Here is a 21462-nt window from a genome sequence, read left to right as displayed (position 1 = left end):
TCCTGTATGGACGTAAACAAATTGGGTGTCAAATCTTTGTCTCTTTTGTCTGGGAAGCGCATTTTTTTGCCTTCTCAGCTTGTTAGTGGTTTTAACCTACTCTATTTTGAACAAGCATAGGCAAAGCCACAAGGGCTTGCCTTTGATATCCCCATTTGCAGCATTTCTTAATAGTGAAAAAGGTTGTGCTTTGACTGGCTGTGTCTTGTGGGCGCATGCACTATTCATGCGGAAAAGGATGAGGTGTTGGGCCAGAGCTACTGACCATGGAACTAGGGAAACCAGGTTTGAGTCTCTATCGGCTCAATATCATGTGATTCTTGATAAAATAGAGTAATCTCTCTGTGCCCAAACTAACAATTGACCTTGTGTAATGTAACTGGTGCTCATGCAAAACGCTCCAATAAAACTGCAAAAATAAAATGTATGTGATTGCCTATGAAAGTACTAGACTGCCTATTTTTTCTTTTTATTCGCCGATCGGAGTTGAAATGGCAAAATAAATAGAAAAAAATCAGCAGCCAGAGTGTTTTTTAAAGCGTGGGTGAGTGTACCAGCATAGACCGTGGTTGAGAGGGCAACAGAGCATTGGTGGCGAGGAAAAACAATGTACATGTTGCAAAGTGGTGTGGAAGGGGAAGAAGACAGGTGCGAGATAATGGGGTGGTACTAATTGTAGGCTGACGTGAAAGAGTGATGCATAAAGGGTGCACTCTGGCGAGTGAGCTACAGGGATTGCAGTGGAAGAGAAGTATATGAGTGAAACAGCAGCAAAACACGTTATATCTTGGAGGGCTTAATGAACAAGTCCTAGGACCAGCTCTGGTCAGTGATTGTGGCAATCAGAGTAACAAAATGTAGCAGACTGCTAGACCAAACAAGGTATGTCTTATTGCTGCAGCAACCATAAATTTAGGATACACGGTCTTTACTTCGTGGGTATTTTGCTGTAATCTAGTGAACTCAACTCTGAGGTTGCCTGGCAAGTGCTCACATTCACTATAAAACTACCTATTCGAGCCAATATGTGTTCTACTTCTGTGTTCTGCGATGTCCCAATGGAGCCAAATATAGGAGCTGCAGGCGCTCCTTTACATAAATCTCAGACATGCGCACACCCATCCATGCTCCAGATGGTGCACTCCGCAATCAAGACTGGGCATTCATTACTCAGACCCCACAACACAATTTTATTGCACAATCATAAAGCATGCTGGGAACTTCACATGATCTTGAAAGGAGGGCATAATTTTAGAACTGGATACTGAAGGACAAGAATCGGAGAGAGTTCAAAAGGAAGAGATGTAGGTAAGAAGAGGCGGTTAGAGGTGAAGTGCGGAAGCACGTAAATAGGGTTCAAAAGAAGTGTGCTTTAGGAAGTAAAGAACATGAAGGCGATCGTGGATGTAAATTATAACAAGCATTTGCAAAGTAGGTCTGTCTGGGGTTGGCTGTCAGTGAATGGCGAGATCTGGCTGAAAACCCGTTATTTATATAATACTATAATTTTATAAAGCGGTATTGGCTAATGCCAGACCGAATAATATCAAAGGAACCACTCTAGGGCAGGGCTTAAGAATGGGAAAACAGAGCAACGGAGAGGAGGTTTGAAGGGAGACTGACAGGCATGCAAAGAGATGAGTTTGCGATGAACCAGGATGAACAAGCCTTGAGAGCTTTCACAAACGCACTTCAAGGATAGTGCTGGCCCGTGAGTGGTGCGCCGCTGCATGCTCCCGCAAGGTGGATGCCGCGACAAGAAAGAGCATGTGCTTCTAAAAAGAGCAGAACGACTGCTAAAGGTCTCCTATGTGGCGCGTGTGAGCTGCGTAGGCGATACATAAAACAGCCCGCTATGAATAACTATGCTCAAGCTATCAAACCATAGTCCTAGAGAGGATGTGGCGTGTGGCCAAAGCTGCTGACTTTGGAAGTAAAAAAACTGTTTTGATTCTCGGCAGCAGCTCAACATCCTGTGTTTCTGATCAAACACTTAACCTCTCAGTGCCCCAAAAAAACCAAGCATTTACAATGCAATAGGTCTGTCATTTACATGAATTTGAGCTATTGGCACTGTAAATGACACTGCCTTTTATTTATGTTTTGCTTTTTAAAATATGAATAAAAGACATTGCTATTTACAATGCTAATAGCTCAAACTGTCAAAGCACAAACTCCAGAGCTGGCCTGACTGTCGCAGTTTTGCCCATGCCTCTGCGCCCAGGCGCTGTCTCTGCCTCGCGCCTCCTCCTTCCAGCCGCGTTGCTGCTGCTAATTCCTGTTGCTGCTCTCCATGATTTAACGCAAAGCAAAGAGTCAGCAGCATCGCTCCCAGCAACATCGTAAACAAGCATTGGCATAGCCAATAGGTCTCGCATATGGGACTTTATAAGTGTTTAGCCATGCAACAGGTGATGTTGTGGCACCAAGGATATTGTGCTGGATAACTAAATACGTATAGGGTCCCAAAGGCGATCTATTGGCTATGCTTGTTTCACTTTGCTGTTGGGGACCCTGCTTTATGCTGTGAAATGATCACCTCTGTCAATTTCGCATGGGGGTGGCCACTTACGTAACGTGGTCACTTACACCACTAAAATTAGCTGGCGAAAATGTCATTTTTTTCATTGAACATGAATAAGTAACTCTCATTCCAGGAAAGGTTGCGGAGACCTGGCCTGGATAATAGTTCTAGAGAAGTGAGGGATTAGGGCAAAGGGTTATTTAAACCTATTTCATAAATAAATCATGCTAAATACGTCCGCTTTATTAATATCCTAGTATTTGAAAATGTCAACTCTGAATTTGTCACTAAACTTTATTGATCAAGGCATTCAACAGGGACTTTAGTTGTACAGTTAAGATCTGGTTTATCTTTTTTCTGTGTTATCTGATATAGAATACATTTTGAAGTGTGTCATCAAAAGTAAACTTTCATTATTTTTATCTCCACATGGTAATTTACGCCATTCCTGGTGTTGGACTAATGCTTATTGTAATGCTTTACTTGTTGCTTCACAAATTTTTAATTCATGCATTGGTAATTTTCGGGGTAGAAAACATATTAATGTGTGCTGTTAATGAACTGTTTATACAATTCTTTAACTTTAAAAAAAATGTTTGGTAGGTTGGAATTGTTGGACGAACTGGCGCTGGAAAATCATCACTTACTTTAGGTCTGTTTCGAATCAACGAAGCAGCTGAAGGAAATATCATCATTGATGGCGTTAACATAGCAAAAATAGGTCTTCATGATCTCAGGTTTAAAATCACCATTATCCCACAGGTAAAAATTAAGTCTTTTTTCATTATTTCCATTTTGTTGGTTTTGAGGATGCTTTTATCTAATTTACATGCAGCTGGTTTGGGGTTTGTTGTGTCACATTGCTTAACTTGGTCTGTGTGTAAGCATTATTTGGCATTGCAGTTGCTCTGGCTTTGGCAACGGCTATGCAGAAGATGGACCCCCATACTTTCAACAAAAAAATGTAAGTAGGGCAAGTCTGTGTGCAATTAGTCCATAACATTGCAGCACCCACATGTGTAGGATCTGATGTAATGGGCTAAAAGATAACAAACTATCTATGCAACGACCTTAATTATAAACGAAGTACACCTTTACAAATGGGATAAAGTGCAAAAAACAAATGTGAAATGTTTTTTCTCAAATATTACTCATGTTTTGAAATAGTCCCTTGGGCGGCCTATAGGTGAAAAACTTTACGCACACATCCAAGCTTACAGCGTATATTCACAGTTACTTTGTCTCCATTAGAGCGGCCCCAGGCTTTACCTGAAGTGAACCCCCCCCTGTATATTGTACCTGCTCTGCCCCCTTTTTAGTCCTTTCTTTTTTCCATCATTAAACGATATCTTGAACATGACATTTTTGGCTATTGGATTTTCAACATTTTCTTTATAAATGTTGAGATTTTAATCTGGAAGACTTTGAGCTTTAGGTCTTGTATAGATAGTAAAAAATATAGTATTTTTCCAACTTAACGTATATGCGGCCTCTGGTGCCTGGGCAGCGCTCACAAAACTAGAAGCTGCTCTTCATGGTTCTGTATGAACACCAAAGCGAATTGTGAGACTGTAACTAAGCTGTTTACTGACCTTCATCCTCATGAAATGGAAGCACCATTGCACCCTTCTGTGTATAGGAAATGGGATGATTTCCCAGAACCCTGATCCACTGAAAAGGCAGAAGAGTAAGAAATTCTGTTCAAACTCTGAGCCGTTCTTCTGGGCATTGCCACTTATAATCATAGGAAACCGAATTGTCCCGCACATGCCCGGGATCCCAAAATGTTTATGTAAAAATGCACTTGTCCTGTAAAAATCCAGTTTTTGAAAACAAAATACATCTTTAGTACCCTCTGAAAGACAACATAGGTCAAAATTTGTTCTTTTTCTTTGAAAAAACAAACAATTATACTTTAAAAATGCTACTTGTTATTTAAATGTTAAAGAAAAAGAAAAGTGACCCTGCTCTTCTGAAGAAGTAATTTCCACCAGTATCATACCCCGTCATCATCAGGTTGTTTTTTCTATCCTGCTGGCAGATTTAGTAAAGACTAATCCCAAACTGTCAGACATTTTTCTTCTGAAAAACCTCTCCAGTCTTTGAATTTTCTTTCACTCAACGTATTTTAATGTTTCAATGTATTGTGATAGTTTTCTTTTTTTAGAGCATTGCTACTCTGTCAGGTTCGTGTTTTCTCTACCTTTGATTCCTCCAAATAAGCAGAACAAATCAAAACATTCACCCCCAGTCTAGAGATCTGTGTTAAATCGATCATTCTTTTGCTCACCATGCAACCCAAGCTTAGACCTGGCCATATGCAAATCATTCTTGACCCTGTGCCTCATGGGAACAGTCCAGCCCAAACTGCCAAGCCAGGTCCTCTGTGGACCGGAAGCAAGCATCCTAGGACCGGTTTTAGGGTTTCATCCCTCTTCAGCCACGATAGCTTGATTCCAGTGGCACAGTGAACCCAGGACCCACGTCTGAGCATACCTGGCGCACTTAGGGCGAGAAAGCAAAAGACACACAATTGATGGACTGAATGCAGAACAAATCAAAACATTCACCCCAAGTCAAGAGATCTGGGTTTAATCCATCATTCTTTTGCTCACCATGTCACCCCAGCTTAGTTCTGGCCATGTGCAAATCAGTCTTTACCCTGTGCCTCATGGGAACAGCCCGAAACTGGTCCTAGGATGCTTTTTTCCAGTCCAGGGAGGACCTGGCCTCGCAGTTCGGGCTGGACTGCTCCCATTGGGCGCAGGATCAAGACTGATTTGCATATGGCTGGGTCCAAACTGGAATGGCATGGTGAGCAAAAAAGGGCTTAGGCCCAGATATCTGTACTGGGGTGAATGTACGACATTGTTCTGCATTCTGTCCATCAATTGTTGTTTTTGCATTTGTCACCCAGAGTATGACATGTATGCCCAGACGTGGGTCCTGTGCTCTCCGTGCCACTGGAGTCAAGCTATCCTGGCGGATGAGGGTTGAAAGCCCGACCCTGGTCCTAGGATGCTGGTTTCCAGTCCACGGAGGACCTCGCCTCGCAGTTTGGGATGGACTGCTCCCATTGGGCGCAGGGTCAAGACTGATTTGCATATGGCTGGGTCTAAACTGGAATGGCATGGTGAGCAAAAAACGATGATTTAGGCCCAGATCTCTGTACTGGGGTGAATGTACGACATTGTTCTGCATTCTGTCCATCAATTGTTGTTTTTGCTTAAGATGTCCTATGTTGCACTTGTAATTCTTTCTAATTCAAGCAGCAGACCTTGGATCCAAAACCCCTCGGGAGCTGTGCAAAGTCAGCAACTACAGCAGTTTGAGCCATATATGGATACGTGCCCGTATGGTTTAAACTATATCAGAATGACTTAGAAATAGATGAAGGTCAGAATACAAGAACACTGTAGAACATCCAATGTAAGAGAATGACAACAAAAATGACCACACATTGCCTCACAGTGGGGCACCAGCAGGCAGCTATACGCTGGACAGAGAGAGAGAGAGAACCCCACACATTTAAAAACACCAATCTATAATGCTCTTTTCTTGAAAGAACAGAGATGAATTTTCAAGGTAAGAATTTGTGAGAGGAGGGTTAAATGATCAGATCCCCTGGATGTCCCTGACTGTGAAAACTAGTTTGTGACCCTGACCGGAGGTCTTTTGCCTACAATAAGGATTATTCCCGAGCTTGAAATTAGGTCATTAGATGAAACAAATGGTGATCAGAAGCTTCCAATAAGGGAGAGCCCCATTTCTTATATATAAGATTTGACAAGCACTATATGAAGGTATGTCCATATTTCATTTGAGGAACACCACACTGTAAGCTTGTTATCTCATTTAGAATAAGACTCCCTTTTATTTTCTTGCGATCCATAATAGACTACTTTTTCGATTATTTTTTTTTGCCATCCTCAACAAGTCTTCACTGTCAAAAGGATATAGTAACGTGCCCCTTTCATGTGATAATTCGTCGCTCTATATCTTGCCTATTAATATCTACGCAGTGAACACTAAACAATTAGTTACATAATGACATCTCTTTAGTTTGACAGGGAATTACGCTGTCATTAAATATATGTAGAAATGTGGGTCCCTATTTTTTCACATTACAGTTCCCAGCATCCTTTACCTCCTGCCAGGTCATGAAAAGCATTTCCAGGCAAGTTATCCCTAGACTATGCTGTCCCAGTGATAAAAAGGTGCATGTCTTTGCACAACCCTCAAGCGCTGGAACAGATGGTGAGTACACTGCTGAAGGGTCGGCACCCTCTGTCTGCCGTTACAAATCCGTTCTCTTCGGGGGCAGTTCACACCAACAGGGTGTAGACCCTTAGTACACCACTGTTTCTTTTCAAGACAGTGTAGGTGTTTTCTTGCCATTTTAATTATCACTCTTGGTTGCTTCCATTCTTGTATGTCTTCAGTTATTCTTAGCAAAACAGTTATTTCAATGTCCAGTAAAGCTGGAGAACAGCAAACACGTGTTTCTCCCCTTAGGGCTGACAAGCCTCGGAAGCGAGGAGCACTGAGCCGCTCTACACAATCCCATGAGAAACGTAGGTTTGCCTAGACCTGGGCCTTCTCAAGAGGGAGAAATCTTTTCAGTGGGGTCCCAGGTTATATCACAGTACTCACTGTAGGGTTGTAGCTGATGCTTCAGAGATGGGTAGGAGCCCTCTGATTAAGATTGCCACCTGGCTGGTGGGTGAGGGCTCTCGTCATTGATAGATAACTTCTTAATCAGTTAGTAACTGTTAGAAAGGGGGTCTCTAGTTGGTATAGGTACGCACCTTATCCAAGTAGGGACCCTTCCTTCCTTCTAGTCAGGATAAGGGAGTTACACACTTTGGATATTCCCTGCTCAGCCGTGGTCCCACGATCCGTTCATTATTTAACTCGCACAACAGGGCCTGCGTCTGGGGGGTGATATCTGAATTCAGAGATCGGTGCACTGGACTCTGCGTGAGGCGGATTTTGCAGCTGCGGACCGGCGCTGCATCAAACCTGTGGCCGCATGACAGCTGTGCGAGGACATTCTTCAAGCACAGTAGTGCTGTGTCAGACAAACAGGCCTGGAAGGGCGATGCATAGGTTTTCTTGATTTCTTCAAGCATTTTCAGCTCCCAGCAACAGAAACGACCTCCATAGACTCAGATTTGGAACAGGCTCCTCCTGCCAGGCAAAAACTCCCAGCAGTGGAGTGAAGTCTTTGTGTTCCTGAAACTTCAGAACAAGAGGCATGCACACACAAGTCCTTTGAGATTCTTCACAAGCAGGTTCTCTTCTCCCATGTCCAGCTTCACTACAGGAGGTGGAGACAGCATTGTGCAGAGCAGGCATAGCCTATTCGGGTGCTAGTGAAAACTCCTCCCACCACTCTAAATTCAGAAAGGTCTATCCAACCTGGCTATCAGTCATCCAGGAAAGGCAGTTCATACCTCAACCACCATTGTTGGTGTCTAGAGTGAATGCACATCCCCAGCTCCTGTCACTCCAAAGCCAGACGGTGAATACACATGCAGGCAGAGGCACACAGGATGGTTAAACAAGAAAATATCCACTTTCTACATGTGGCATCATCAATCAACCAATTTAAAATCCACCTTCACTAAAAGATGTGTTCTTAAATTCTGAGCTCAGAGAGCCTGAAATCAAGTTCTCTATCTTGTACCACTGGAAAGTTACACTTGTAAGACATGTAAAACAGATCAGCACATGTCCTACCTTTCATATACACTGCACCCTGCCCATCAGGGTACCTTTGGTCTACCTGAGGGATGCCTTACATGTAAGAAAAGTGAAGGTTAGTACTTGGCAAGTGGGTGCACTGGCCAGGAAGACACGGCAGTTAAAAACTGCATGCGCAGACACTGCAGTGGAAGGTCTGAGACCCATTCGAAAGGCTACTTGTGTGGGTGGCACAATCAATGCTGCAGGCCCACCAGTGGTATTTGATTTACAGGCCCCGGGCACACACTGAATTTTACTAGGGGCTTACGAGTAAATCAAATATGCCAATCCTGGGTAACCAATCAAAATTACTATTTACACAGGGAGCACTTGCACTTTGACACTGATCAACATTGGCAAAGTACCCAAAGCACTTCAAAATGAAATCAATCACACAGTCCAAAATGCAGGAGGCAGTGGCAAAAAGTCAGGGGAATCCATGGCAAGGATGCCAAGTCTAACAGTAACACATAGTAATTAAGTTTCACTTTGAGTCTTGTGCATCTCCATGTGATCGTTTGTATTTGTACTTTTTTCCCAATCACCATTGCCAAAAGTAAACCTCAGAGACTCCGCCCCAGGATAGTGGCAAGAGTGGGTTGACTCTTGGTTCCTCTAGCTCTCCCTCGGCCTTAAGGCAAACTGCTGGTGATTTTGACCAAGGCGATGACATGCAGGGCTCGCTGAAGGTGTGGAGTCTCTCTGAGGGTCTGATTCGAGAGGCACAGGGGTGCAGCGGGACTTGCAATGGACTCTGGGGGTGCGTGTAGATCCGTGTTCCTGACTCGGAGGCAGCTTAAAATGGCAGGAAGGCCCATGGTGAAGACACACTCTGGACTCCAGCAGTGAAAACCATTGTGAGTTCATCTGGGGTCGTCTGGTGCCATATTCTAGCATAAGGAGCCACAGCTTTTTTTTTTTTTTTTAATACTTTTTATTGCTTTTTCATTATACAGCACAGCATATACCGATTACTTATAATTGCAAAGAGATAGATAGTCGCAATACATTTTACAAAACACAATACATTGAAAATATTTTGTCAAATAGTGAAATCTAATGAGAGAAGCCTTCAAGAATGGAAGGATATAAACCTAAAATAAGTGAAACAAAAGCAATTGAAAAGTAAACGAAGGACTCGCATGTGAGCCAGTTATATCGTGACTCAAATTCTTAATGCAAACAAAAAAAAAACATCTAGGGTCCATTATAAACTAGCGATTCCTTCCAGCTATACATAGGACTTCATAACCGTCTACCTAGGAGTATCCCTCTTTTGACCTTCCTTTTGTTTATTCCCCTTTGCAGATTAAATATCGAAAAAAAGCCGAGCTAACCATAACTGAAATGTTGGTGCAGCTTGATCTAGCCAGACTGAGGCAACAGTTATTCGTAAGACAGCCATAGCAAGAAAGAGAAAATAATCCAACGATGATTGCCCCTGACTATTATCCACCCCAAGAAGCATTAAGACTGAGCTTAACTTCGCTTTAAAACCTAGCGTGGATTCAAAAAATACCGTAATAGCTGATTTAATCCTATCAAGGCGTGGGCAAGTGGAAGCCATATGAGCTAGATCCGCATTAAGCGAATTACACCGTGGACATGTAATACCCTCTTGTCCCCCCATTGTAAGATCTTAGCCGATGTGTAGTGTAAAGAACATACTGTTTTATAGTGCTGGGCCTGAAGCCCAGCAGAACTTAGGACTGTCCGTGCTAACTCTAAGGACTGAGTAAAGTTGTCCGAATCGATGCCCAACCTGTCTTCCCATTTATTACCGTGTTTTACAAGATCATCCAATTTTGTTAGTTAATTCATTATAGTTTCTTTTAATGGTGCAACCCTCACTACTTCTTATTGCCTCAATAGTTTCAACCTTAGCGAATCCATTAAACCCACCCGCCTTTTCACTAAGGAAGCTTCTGAGTTGGAGATATTTAAAAAAATTCCTTGTATCAATTCCGAACTTATCCTGAATGTCCTTGAGTTGATAAAAACCATCTAAACCCATTAAATCCCCAACTTTCATTAGGCTGTGCTCTGCCCGCACCGCCATAATTTGGTCCGAAAAAATGTGTGGGAGCGTAATGTTGCCAAACATTTTAGTGTAAAAGTTCATTCTCCCTAAGCCCAACTTCTTCTGTAGGGTGACCCAGATTTTAAAAGCTGCTTGCAAAGTTTTGAATTTTGTTCTCTTAAAATAGCTGAGCTCGCTGAATTTCAAAAAGCAGTTTACTGCATCTTCCCCCCACCAGTAACCTATATACATCCAGTATCTTATCGACATCGGTGGGTTCTTTAAGTCCCCCGCCAATCATCCCGCACATGTATTGAAGTGCCGCCGCCCAATAATAGAGCTTGAAATCTGGGACTGCCCAACCACCTCTGTCCAAGGGTAAAGTCGTATCGAAGAACCCTTCTTGTTTTGCCATGCGCTCTTATAAATTGATTAATCATATTATCCAATGTGGTTAACCATTTTTTCTCAAATTCCAGGGGGATTGCCCTAAACAGATATAAAATTTTGGGGGTAGAAATCATTTTGATCACGTTGTATCGGCCAACCAATGACAGATGCAAGTTGTGAAACTTAGCAAGATCTGTGTTGGCCTTCCGTATTATCGGATCAATCTTTACCGCCACTAATTTATCCAGATCTGAAGTTCTAGTAATCCCAAGATAAACTGCTGATTCTATCATTCGTGGATCAGAACGGACAATTTCCCCATTAACTACAATTTGAGTCTTATGTTTGTTTAGGGCATATGCGGAGATCTCTCCAAAAGCTAAGGCTAAATCCTCGACTGCCTTTATTGCTTCTAAGGGATTAGGGGTTACCAGGGCAGCGTCATCTGCATATGCGAGAACTTTAGTAGGTATCTCATGGTATATAATAGGCTTGATTTCCCGGCTGAATTCGAATTGCCCTAATAGGGGGTCTCTATAAATTGAAAATAAAAGGGGTGAGTAGGGGCACCAGTGCCCCTTTTTATCCCAAAAGGTGCAGTATATTTCCTGTTGATTCTGAGGCATGCTGTTGGTGCTTTATATAAATTGCATATGGCCTTGATAAACCCCTGTCCTAGACCAAACCATCTCATTGCATCCCATAAGTAGTCCCAGGAGACCCTATTGAAAGCTTTCTCTGCGTCTAAAAGCAACATAGCCATATGGTCCCCTGAGACTTCTGCTGCGTCGAATAAGGTTATTACCAGTCGGATATGTTGGGTAGTCCCTCTCCCTGGAATAAACCCATGTTGACATGGATATATTACCTTCCCAATAATAAGATTTAGCCTAGTAGCGAGAGCTTTAGATAATATCTTTACATCGCTGTTTATTGAAGTAATTGGCCGATATGACCCGGGTTCCTTGGGTGATTTCCCCTTTTTTTAAATTATTATAATATCAGCCCCTGATCAAGAGTCCGGGGTTGAACCCCAGATTTGTGCCAAGCATAATATTTCGACCAGATCTTGTCCTACATCCTCCCATAAAGTTTTGTAAAACTCCAGGGGGTTCTGGTCAGGTCCGGCAGCCTTCCCAGAAGGGAGATTCTTTAAGGCACAAAAGATCTCATCTTGTGTTAGGATGGCCTCGAGTTTCATGCTGTCCTCACTCTTAATGCTCTGCAGTGGTTTATTATTGAGATAGCCCTGTATAAAGTCTGCTGTATCGGGGGTTCTGCGTGATAAAGGCATTGGTAGAATTGCTGCATCGAGGACAGCAGACACTCTGCACCCTTCACGGGATTCCAGGTCGCAGGAGCCTCGCTGGTTTTGCCGCACCTGAGCCGCATCTGCCTTTGCCTGCTACTTAACAGCTCGCGGCAACCACTTCGCGGGGCGCGCCCTGGGCAAAGTCTGGGCCCGTTTGAGCCCGTTATAGACCGGAAGAGGTCTGGCCGGGACCCCCCTCTAAGTACTGCAGTTCTCCAGGTTAGTTACTATCTACCTATTGCGGTCTCCTAGAGGACATTCATTTTTGGTGTTTTTTTGCTGCTATCGTGCCCTGCTTAAAATGAGCACTTGTGAGGGAAAGGGTAGATCTGCACTACCTGGCGGAAGCGTGGTAGGGACTCTGGATCAATTTTTAATCAGAGCCAGCTCGGTCCTAGCCCACAAGATTGCATTGACCGAGCTACGCCTTTCTCTAGATCCCTTGCAAACCAAACATTCATCACTGGGTGGTATGACGTCTGCACGTACACCTGAATGCTGTTTGGCCGCAGACATTGAATCCCATGACCTGGCACGAGGTGTTAGCCAGTCTCCGCATGTGCCTTTGGACATTTCAACAATAATGGAGGTTCCAACCAGTCCTCCGCCCGTGGAACTGGCCCAAGAGGGTGCACCCTGTGGTATACCTCCACGCATTACAACAAGGTTGGTGCCCAAACCCAAAACTCAAACTATGGAATTAACTCTGGAGCCATCAACAAAGAGGAAGAGGGGAGGGGACCCCCAAAGGCAGAAAAATGCAAAAGACTAATAGGAATGGTGGGATCGCATCCCCATTGACAACAGTGCCTCAGCCCGCTACTTCTACCTTTGTTGCTTCAAATCCAGATTCACTGGGTGTTCCCCTGCCCGAAGCTTACGAGGCCTTACTGGTCAAAATGGGGGCTTTTATTTCGGCATCCCTATCACCAATCCTCGATAGACTGACACTGATCGAAGAAAGACTAACAAACTTTGAATTGCATATTGTGTCTAATCTCTGTTCTATTGAGGACTCTCTGGAAAAAAATTAATCTGCCCTCTGAAACTTTGACAAATGTCCTGTGCAACCCTGCAATCCTTACATGCCCACCCGCCATTCCTTCATTATCTGATCCAATGCCTTTAACCATCCAGCAGGAGTGATGGGGTGGGCACAGATCCTGACGTTGTTTTAGTACCTTTGGGAGGCTATGTGGGTGAGATAGGGAACACGTCTAGTGAGTTCGCTCAGCTCATTCCGAGCACCCCAAGGGGGAGGGTAGTAGATCTCGGGGTAGGACAGTAAGTAATCTCACACAAAATTAATCTAACCATGGGATAGGTAATCAATCTAACTCTGTCCACGGGCCTCCTGGCCGTACTCCTCAGCCATGCAAAAAGGTTTGGGCCGCAGCATAGATGCAATTGGTTCTAGAGTTTTACATCTCCCACCGGCCGCCGCTCCTCTGGTGGTGGTCGTAAGGAATGTACCGACCTTACTGGGCAGATGGAATCCACTGATCAGTTAATGGCTAAAACAGTGCACTGGCTCACTGTACAATTGGAAGTAGTCTGGGTATGGGGCTGGGATATTTGTAACCAAGTGATTATGGCAAGACGTGCATCGTGGGTTGGACACTCCACGAAGGACGGGTGGGGTGATTGTATAGTTGCCAACTTCAACAACCGGCCGCCGCTCCTCTGGTGGTGGTCTTAAGGAATGTACCGACCTTACTGGGCAGATGGAATCCACTGATCAGTTAATGGCTAAAACAGTGCACTGGCTCACTGTACAATTGGAAGTAGTCTGGGTATGGGGCTGGGATATTTGTAACCAAATAATTATGGCAAGACGTGCATCGTGGGTTGGACACTCCACGAAGGACTGGTGGGGTGATTGTGTAGTTGCCAACTTCAACAACAAGTATGTTAGACTCCTACTGGAGCACCTAGGGAGTAGAAATCAAAGGCACCACGCAGGGAAAATCTCCCTGTTGCCCTTGGGGTTTTTCTACAGCCCCCGTTACTTTTCCCCGCCAGGGGGGGAGGGCCGATCCGCACTTTATAGACCTATAGGTAGACCCTTTGACCTGAACCTAGCTAATAGATTTGTTCCCTTGTCTGGTCTAGATTCCTGCGATTGACTGCCACCTGTAGTTTTAGATAAAGGATTCTATTACCCAACCTGCTGCTTCCCCTGTGATTGATTCAAGCCCTCAGTTAGTTATAACTAGTGGGTCCGAGTATACGGAGGTCCTGATACCGATAGATCAGGGAGAATGTATCGCTACTAGTACTCTAAGTATATTATTATGGAACATTGCTGGTTTATTATCGAAGACTATCTCTTCTGATTGGTATTATTTTATTGAGTCCTGTGACATTATTGCCTTTCAGGAGATCTGGTCTTTGGCAAACCAGCTATTGCAAGTTCCAAAGGGCACCCTTCGGGAGGACTAACCGTTTGGGTTAGACAGCAGGTGGGCTATCAGGTAGAAGAACTAGGGATTGATAACCCAGATATTCAGGCTATCAAAATAAACTCTGAACACGAGCCCAAGTTTATATTGATTAATGTTTATGCAAGAGGGATGGTGGGTGAGAAAGCCTCACTAACCGTATCTAGTCTGGATTATTTTATTAAATCATTAAAAGGGACAAGTAACCGGGTTATTGCGGGGAACTTCAAAGGTACGTTTGAGCCACTTGGCTTAGAAGACGGAAACCTTACTAGTGATGAGGATGCGATTTGGGGTGTTCCGTCATTAACAAATGGACAGAGGCAGTTCTACAATTATAAAGTTTATCACTGGAGATAGGGCTCCGGGCTGTTATTGGAAGATATAAATCTAATAGTAAAGGCAACCCCACTTTTAATAATGGGTTAAGAAGTAGTAGGATTGACTACTTTTTTATCAATTTAGAATTCTGGTTAAGGCTAAAGGATATGGAGGTTCTGAAAAGACCAGAGAGTGATCATGATCCCCTGACTTTGCTATTAGAGTTAAAGGGTCGCTCAATGTCGAGAGGCAGTATGGATATTGTAACGGCAGACGTAGTCATGTCCCACGACTGCCGAAGACTAAAATGGGCACGGGTTTCTGAGGATGAGGGCCTTATAGCCCAGATAGTCATCCCTTGAAGAGTCCCTTTTATCCCTCTCTCATCTTGATCCCAGTGAGGCCAATCTTTCAAATCTTACAGAGGCTCATGAGGCCCTGTTTGCTAAGTTGAAGAGCTATTTTACAATAAACATAAAAAGATCCAATATGTACCCTATCCAAAAATCAGCAAAATGGTATGATGGGGCATGTAGGATAGCCTTTAGACAATTGTCTCAAGCCATAGGGTGGGATCCACGCAGGGGGTTAGGGAATTAAGGTCTGAATACAAGGTAACCCAACAAAGGGCAAAGAAGGCCTATGATGAAAATAGATGGAGGGACTTGCTAGATGCAAGTAATGGGAAAAACTGGTGTTGGTTCTGGCACTTGATCAAATGGGGTAGGGGTAGTGCCAGCCCGGTTCCAGTTAATAATGTCCCCCCAGAAGTCTGGGTCGCACATTATCAGACCCAATTTTCATTGTTCGAAGACAGCACTAGGTACCAGCCTTGTGTAGTGTCTGACTCAATCCTAACCTTTACTCTCGCGGAAATTGAGAGGGCTCTTGATGGTGTAGCAGCAGGTAGGGCCCCTGGACTGGATTGTATCCCGGCGGATATATTTAAATCTGACCGGAAGAACTGGCTTAAATATATCCTTATTCTTGCTAATGGTCTGGCTAGAGGTGCCCCTATTCCAGAATCCTGGCGCGGGGCTGAAATCATCTCCATCTATGAAAAGGGGGATCGTGCCAGCCCAACTAATTATCGGCCCATAAGCCTTATAGACACTTTACAAAAAATAGTGGCTAAGTAGGCTAATAGATGATAATGAAATCTTATCCACCTACCAAGCAGGATTTCGTTCCCACGTTAGCACTATCGACCAAGTTTTTAGATTCATGTTGATCTACTGAATACAGGGGTCTTAGCAGTGGGGACACTCAATGCAGCATTTGTAGATCTTAAATCTGCATTTGATTAAGTGCCCCGCCCTAAGATGTGGGACACTTTTAGAGACACACTTAGGGATGCAGGGATGCCCGCTGAGATCTTTTCATTTATTATAAAGTTACATGAGTATACATATGCCCAAGTGCGATGGGGCCAACAGGGTGAGTTAACAGAAAGTTTTCCTGTGAGCAAGGGAGTACAGCAGGGGTGTGTTCTGGCCCCTACCCTCTTCTCATTATTCATAAATAATGTTCTCATACTGTACCGAATATCCTACGGACACCTCTACTCTTGCTGGATCGAGGGTTCTGCTAATAATGTTTGCAGATGACACTTTAATTCTGTCTAAGACGCAATCTGGTCTGCAACGAGTCCTCAATATATTTAGTTTATTTTGCAATGACCATGATCTAGTAGTCCATGTTAACAAGACGAAGTTCATGGTCTTGCATAAACATAAAATAGTGTAAGCCAGAGTATAAATGAATAATGCGTCTTTGGAACAAACTGACTCCTTTACATATCTGGGCGTTACTATGGGTAAACGGATGAATTGGAAGCCACAGATAGATTTATTAGTCTTAAGGCACATCCAATTAACAGGGGGCCTCTTTAAAGAACACCAGTTATCCCACACCAAACCAGTTGGACCGGCCCTAACTATACACCAAGGGAAGGTTAGAGCTTCAATAATTAATGGGGCGGAACTCTGGGGTTTCGAAAATTTAGCTCCATTAGTCCTGGCCCAGAATAATTGTCTGAGGGCACTGACAGGCCTTCCTCAATCATCACCCCTTAGACCCTTACTTTTAGATCTAGGTTGCATTTCTTTTGAGGAGGCTGCGGGTTTTAGACCACTTGCTTATTGGCGAAGACTTTGGACTACCCCAGAGTTAGCACCCTATGCAAAAGCTGTTAAGTATATTAGAGAAGCTGATAAATCCAACAAAATCATATGGTTACTAAAGATTAAGGCTATATTTTCAGAAATGGGCCTCAACCATTTGTGGTAGGACCCAGAAGGGAATTCTTTCCCATCAAAAAATACTTTAAAGCCTTATATAGGGGCATGGTCTGTCAAAAGTTTCTAACCTCGGGCATTAGTGCTTCCCTTACAGGCCTCTTTCTTGATCATAAGAGCAAACATAAGTTGGAGGCCTTTTGGGACATTATTACGTGTCCTGGTGATAAACTCTTTCACCAATTTAGAGTGGGCACACCCCCCCCCCTAAAATCCTTTACAAAAAAGTGGGGGATGATCGAGATACCAAATATCATACTTGTCCATGTCAGGAAGAGACTCTACCACATGTCCTGTTTGTGTGCCCTGCATATGAGGGCCCTCGCCAGAAATGGTTCAAGCCGGTTTGCAAAAAGATCGGAACAAGATCTTGCCAAACTGCTCTGCTTATTTTAAAAACAGACACTACTGAAGTCATAGTTATTGCTATGGCTAAGGTTTTGAGCTGGACTTGGGCCCTTAGAAGGAACAATTTGCAAGGTATTATGTAACCTGTTTACATTGTGTGATGTTCTCTAGTTTTCTTTTAAGCTAATTTGCTTAAAATAATGAAGACTGTAACTAAGCCTTGTGCCATTATGGATTTAAAAGCCTCGTTACCATGAACTTTTTAAAAATATAACTATCTTTTTTAATAGCATTGGTATGTTTTTAACTATTAATGGAATTTTATTATGACTTGCCTTTTAAAAAAAAAAATATTTTATGTCTTATCATATTGTATTGTCTATGTGTCTTTTATGATTGATTATGATCGAATAAAGACGGAAATTGAAATTAAATTGCCGAAACACTTCTTGAATCCCTGGTGGATCCGTAAATAGGCTTCCATGCTCATCTATAATTTCACATCCAACGCTCCTTTGCCTAAGTCTAACTGCCAACGTGTGGCTCACCCATTCACTAAATTAATGGCAATGTTCTCTTTTAGCTAAGAAGAGCTCTGCTGCCTTTGAGGCAGCGAGGTCTCCAATTCCACAGTTCGGATATTTCCACCTGCTGGATACCAGATGCTTGTGTTTGCTTTGTGCTTTGCAAGTTGGGCCATGCCCGGTATCTGGCGGCTATCTGGACCCCCGGAGTAATAATGTAATGTAGGCCAAGTAAGAGAGCATGATATTATGAATGTCTGCATTGGGCCAATGTCTCTCAGGTAGGTGTGTGAGAGAGTAGTAAGTTTTATTTGTACCTGCAAATGTAGGTAATTAATACTGCATACCTAGACCCCGAGCCCAATGGGGTAATCAGTAATCTGAACTGTACAAGGAGTGCACACTCTACATAAATAGTAAGGGACCCAGTAACTTAATGAGCCTAACATTTTCATAAAACAGCTGGATCAAGCAGTGGATAATGTGATGGAACCTGGCACCGCACTGACAAAGGATTTCTCCCTATTGATGAGGTCCAGGTCTAGGCAAACCAATGTTTCTCATGGGAGTGTGTAGAGCGGCTCAGTGTTGATCGCTTTTGTCATCCACGCTTCCGAGACATACACAGCGCAATATTACAGACTTAATTTTTGCGACTATGGTGCAAACACTTGCCACCCTCCCCATTTGACACTTTGCCAGTAAAATCCTCTGGCATCCTGTCGAAAGAGGATCTTAATCCAAACTTAATGTGAGCATTGATTGACGGCATGGTTACAGAATTCAAATCTGTGCAGGGAACAGTGTAGGAAGATCACAGAAATGAAAGCTGCTGATAGAGCATTTGATCAGCGATTGTAGCCGTCATAAAAACAGCTTGTATCACTTTCAGACACAGATCAACTCACAAGTTCCACTATAGGCCAAATGGAATGCCAACTCAAATGGATTGCGCTAAGACCTCGAGAACAGATCGCTCAGAAATAATAGACGTATCCGAAACCTGAAGGAGGTATTGGAGGGGTTTCTAATGTAACATGCATCCAGGAACTGTCCTCGGGGGTACTGCAGGCGGTGAATGGCAAAATTCTTTCCATCACAAGAGTGCACAGAGTTGGACGGAAGTGTACTGGATCATGAAACACAGTGGTAAAACTAACATGTTTTCTGATTAAAAAAGAAAAAATGGATTATAGGATTTGCAAGGAAATGTAAGTCAATACTGTTCAGAGTCAGTAATGTTTCGCTTTATCAAGACCCGTCTGTGACCACCCTTACAAGATAGCGGTACTTTCAAGATGTCAATAGAGAATTATTGGCCAAACAGATTAAGTATAGCTGGCTCTATCCAGAGACATGCAGGACAGCTGGAACGGTCAGGACACCATAGTCTCCAAACTAGAAGGGCGCAAGTTGCTAAGCTAGAGACCCCAGCAGAAAAGTAATTGGATGAAGAAACACCAGGACTCACAAAAGTAAGGACTATGGACCAAAACTGGCAGGCTCAGGTGACGCACTTTAGGTGATAAGGATTTTTAGGAAAGGACACTAAAACAAAATAAGTTTGAAAATAAGTGGAAGGACAATCCGATCCCAGTGAGGATTTACTGGATATTTAAAGGTGATAAAGCTGCAATGATACCTTTAGAAGACGAAAATAATGCCATTGAGGCAGCGGTACAGAGCTAGAATATCGATGTATAAATATTGATATACATAAATATAGAGGTAAAAATATTGTGGGTCATAAATAGCGATTACAAAAATATTGTGGACAAGAATATAGATTGTCAGGTAAGTAATATCGATTACAAAAATATCGAAGTGTTAAATATCGTTTACAAAAAGATAGTTAAAATGTTGATTTATTATGTATTTTTATACTTTGTATGAGAATTCTTTGTATATTTGTTGTGTTAAAGAATTATTAAAAATGTATAATTTTTTTTATTGGTGTGGTATCCAGCACTTTCCCTACTGTTGCACTGGAGTTGGAATAGTAATTTTTACCCTACCGCTATTCAACACTTTCCCTACTGTTGTGCTTACTGGGGTGGGAATAGTCATTTTTACCCCACCGCTATCCAATATTTTCCCTGCTATTGAAATTATTGTGTTGTGAAATTTATTTTTTATTTTTTTTATATTCGTTGAATGTGTTAATTATAGGATGTTTTATTTTATTTTAAATTATTGATAAATGTATATATTTTATTTTTATATAATTTAAAAAGTTTATGAATTAAAGATAATAGTTAATAAAATGTATTTAAGTAAACATATGTACATGTATACATTTTTGTGTATCTTTTTTAATTACCTTTTTTGTTATATTTAGTTAAACTATATATTAAATGAAATGTATTTTTAAATACTAATATTTAATGTATTGTGTTTAAGATACATATACTTTTAAGTCAATATTTTTTACTTCGAACTTCGATATTTTTATCCAATATTATTGTACTTACCTGTTTAAGTATAGGGAGCCGATATTTTTGTAATCGATATTTTTAAATCAATATTTTTGTAAACTATATTTTTTTACCTCGATATTTAAACATGGAATGGAGGCAGCAAATTAGCAATAATTACCTGGAATTGGAGAGCCTCAAGACAGAGGATTATAACTTCCTAGGTATAAGGGAGAAGGGGTAGAGATGGACAAAGATATCTCCTCTGCTCCATGCAGGTGGAATGCTAACTGTTGGACATGGATGGGACTGGGACCATGGGTTTGGTGATGAGGGGAAAATAGGGTCAAATTGATTCCTTGTTAAGGGAGTTATGGTTGTTTAAGCTGAGAGAGACTTATAGTTGCAGATTCCTTACCTTAGAATATTCCCCAGGCATCAGACTGGATCCGGAAATTTTTCGAAGAGTCCCCTTGCTAGGTGACATCGACGGCTCTGCATAGGCGTCATCTGTGCCAAGAGTGATGTATGTTGTGCCTACGTAGGCACCACCTCAGTGGGTTGCCCTCAGTTCCATCTTTTTTCCCAACATCAGCATGGATCCGGATTGAGCTCCCCTGGGTAACTTTTTGACTGGATTCTTTTGTCAACTCTGCAGCCAGTCCTTTATTTTTTTCCAATTTTTTAAAAATAAGTCTCCAAAGAAATCTGTAGGTTTCCATCCTTGTGGTGCCTGTCCCAGGCAAATGTATGTGACAGACCCTCAATTTCTTTGCCTTTTGTGCCTGAAGCCAGATCACAACTCCAGGGCCTGCAAGACCATGCATTCGAAGGCTATCCGAGACGAGCCCTAAAGCCCCTGGCTGCTTGGCACATGACTTTGCTCTGCTCCAGAAAGAGGTCATGAGGGAGGAACCAGGATCACTCCAGAGTCATTAGCACCAGTCATGGCACGCTCCCAGGTTTCATCTGGTATGACTCATAAAAAGAAGTAGAAGCGTTCTTGGACATCTTTGTACCAGTCCAGGTTTTCGGACCAGACGTTGAAAAGATGCCACAACTCAAGGCCCTGCTCCCACGTCGTTCCTGTAGAACCTGAGCCTGCTTCTCTCTGCACCTCTCT

At 42.7% G+C, this 21462-nt stretch overlaps 1 protein-coding gene across 2 annotated transcripts in view; it reads left to right on the top strand.

Moving 5' to 3' along the window:
• The window catches only part of LOC144784432 (multidrug resistance-associated protein 1-like), a 1651426-nt gene that overhangs the window by 1393498 nt on the left and 236466 nt on the right, over nt 1-21462 (top strand). For both annotated transcript variants that reach the window (XM_078663183.1, XM_078663184.1), the window contains one exon: nt 3128-3286. In XM_078663183.1, coding sequence (XP_078519309.1) covers nt 3128-3286 — 159 coding nt within the window. The remainder of the gene's footprint in view (nt 1-3127; nt 3287-21462) is intronic.

Source organism: Lissotriton helveticus, chromosome 10 (genome assembly GCF_964261635.1).
Source record: "Lissotriton helveticus chromosome 10, aLisHel1.1, whole genome shotgun sequence".
Classification (NCBI taxonomy): Eukaryota; Metazoa; Chordata; class Amphibia; order Caudata; family Salamandridae; genus Lissotriton; species Lissotriton helveticus.
The sequence above is the reverse complement of the archived record's forward strand: the minus strand, read 5'-3'. Positions and strand labels throughout refer to the sequence as shown.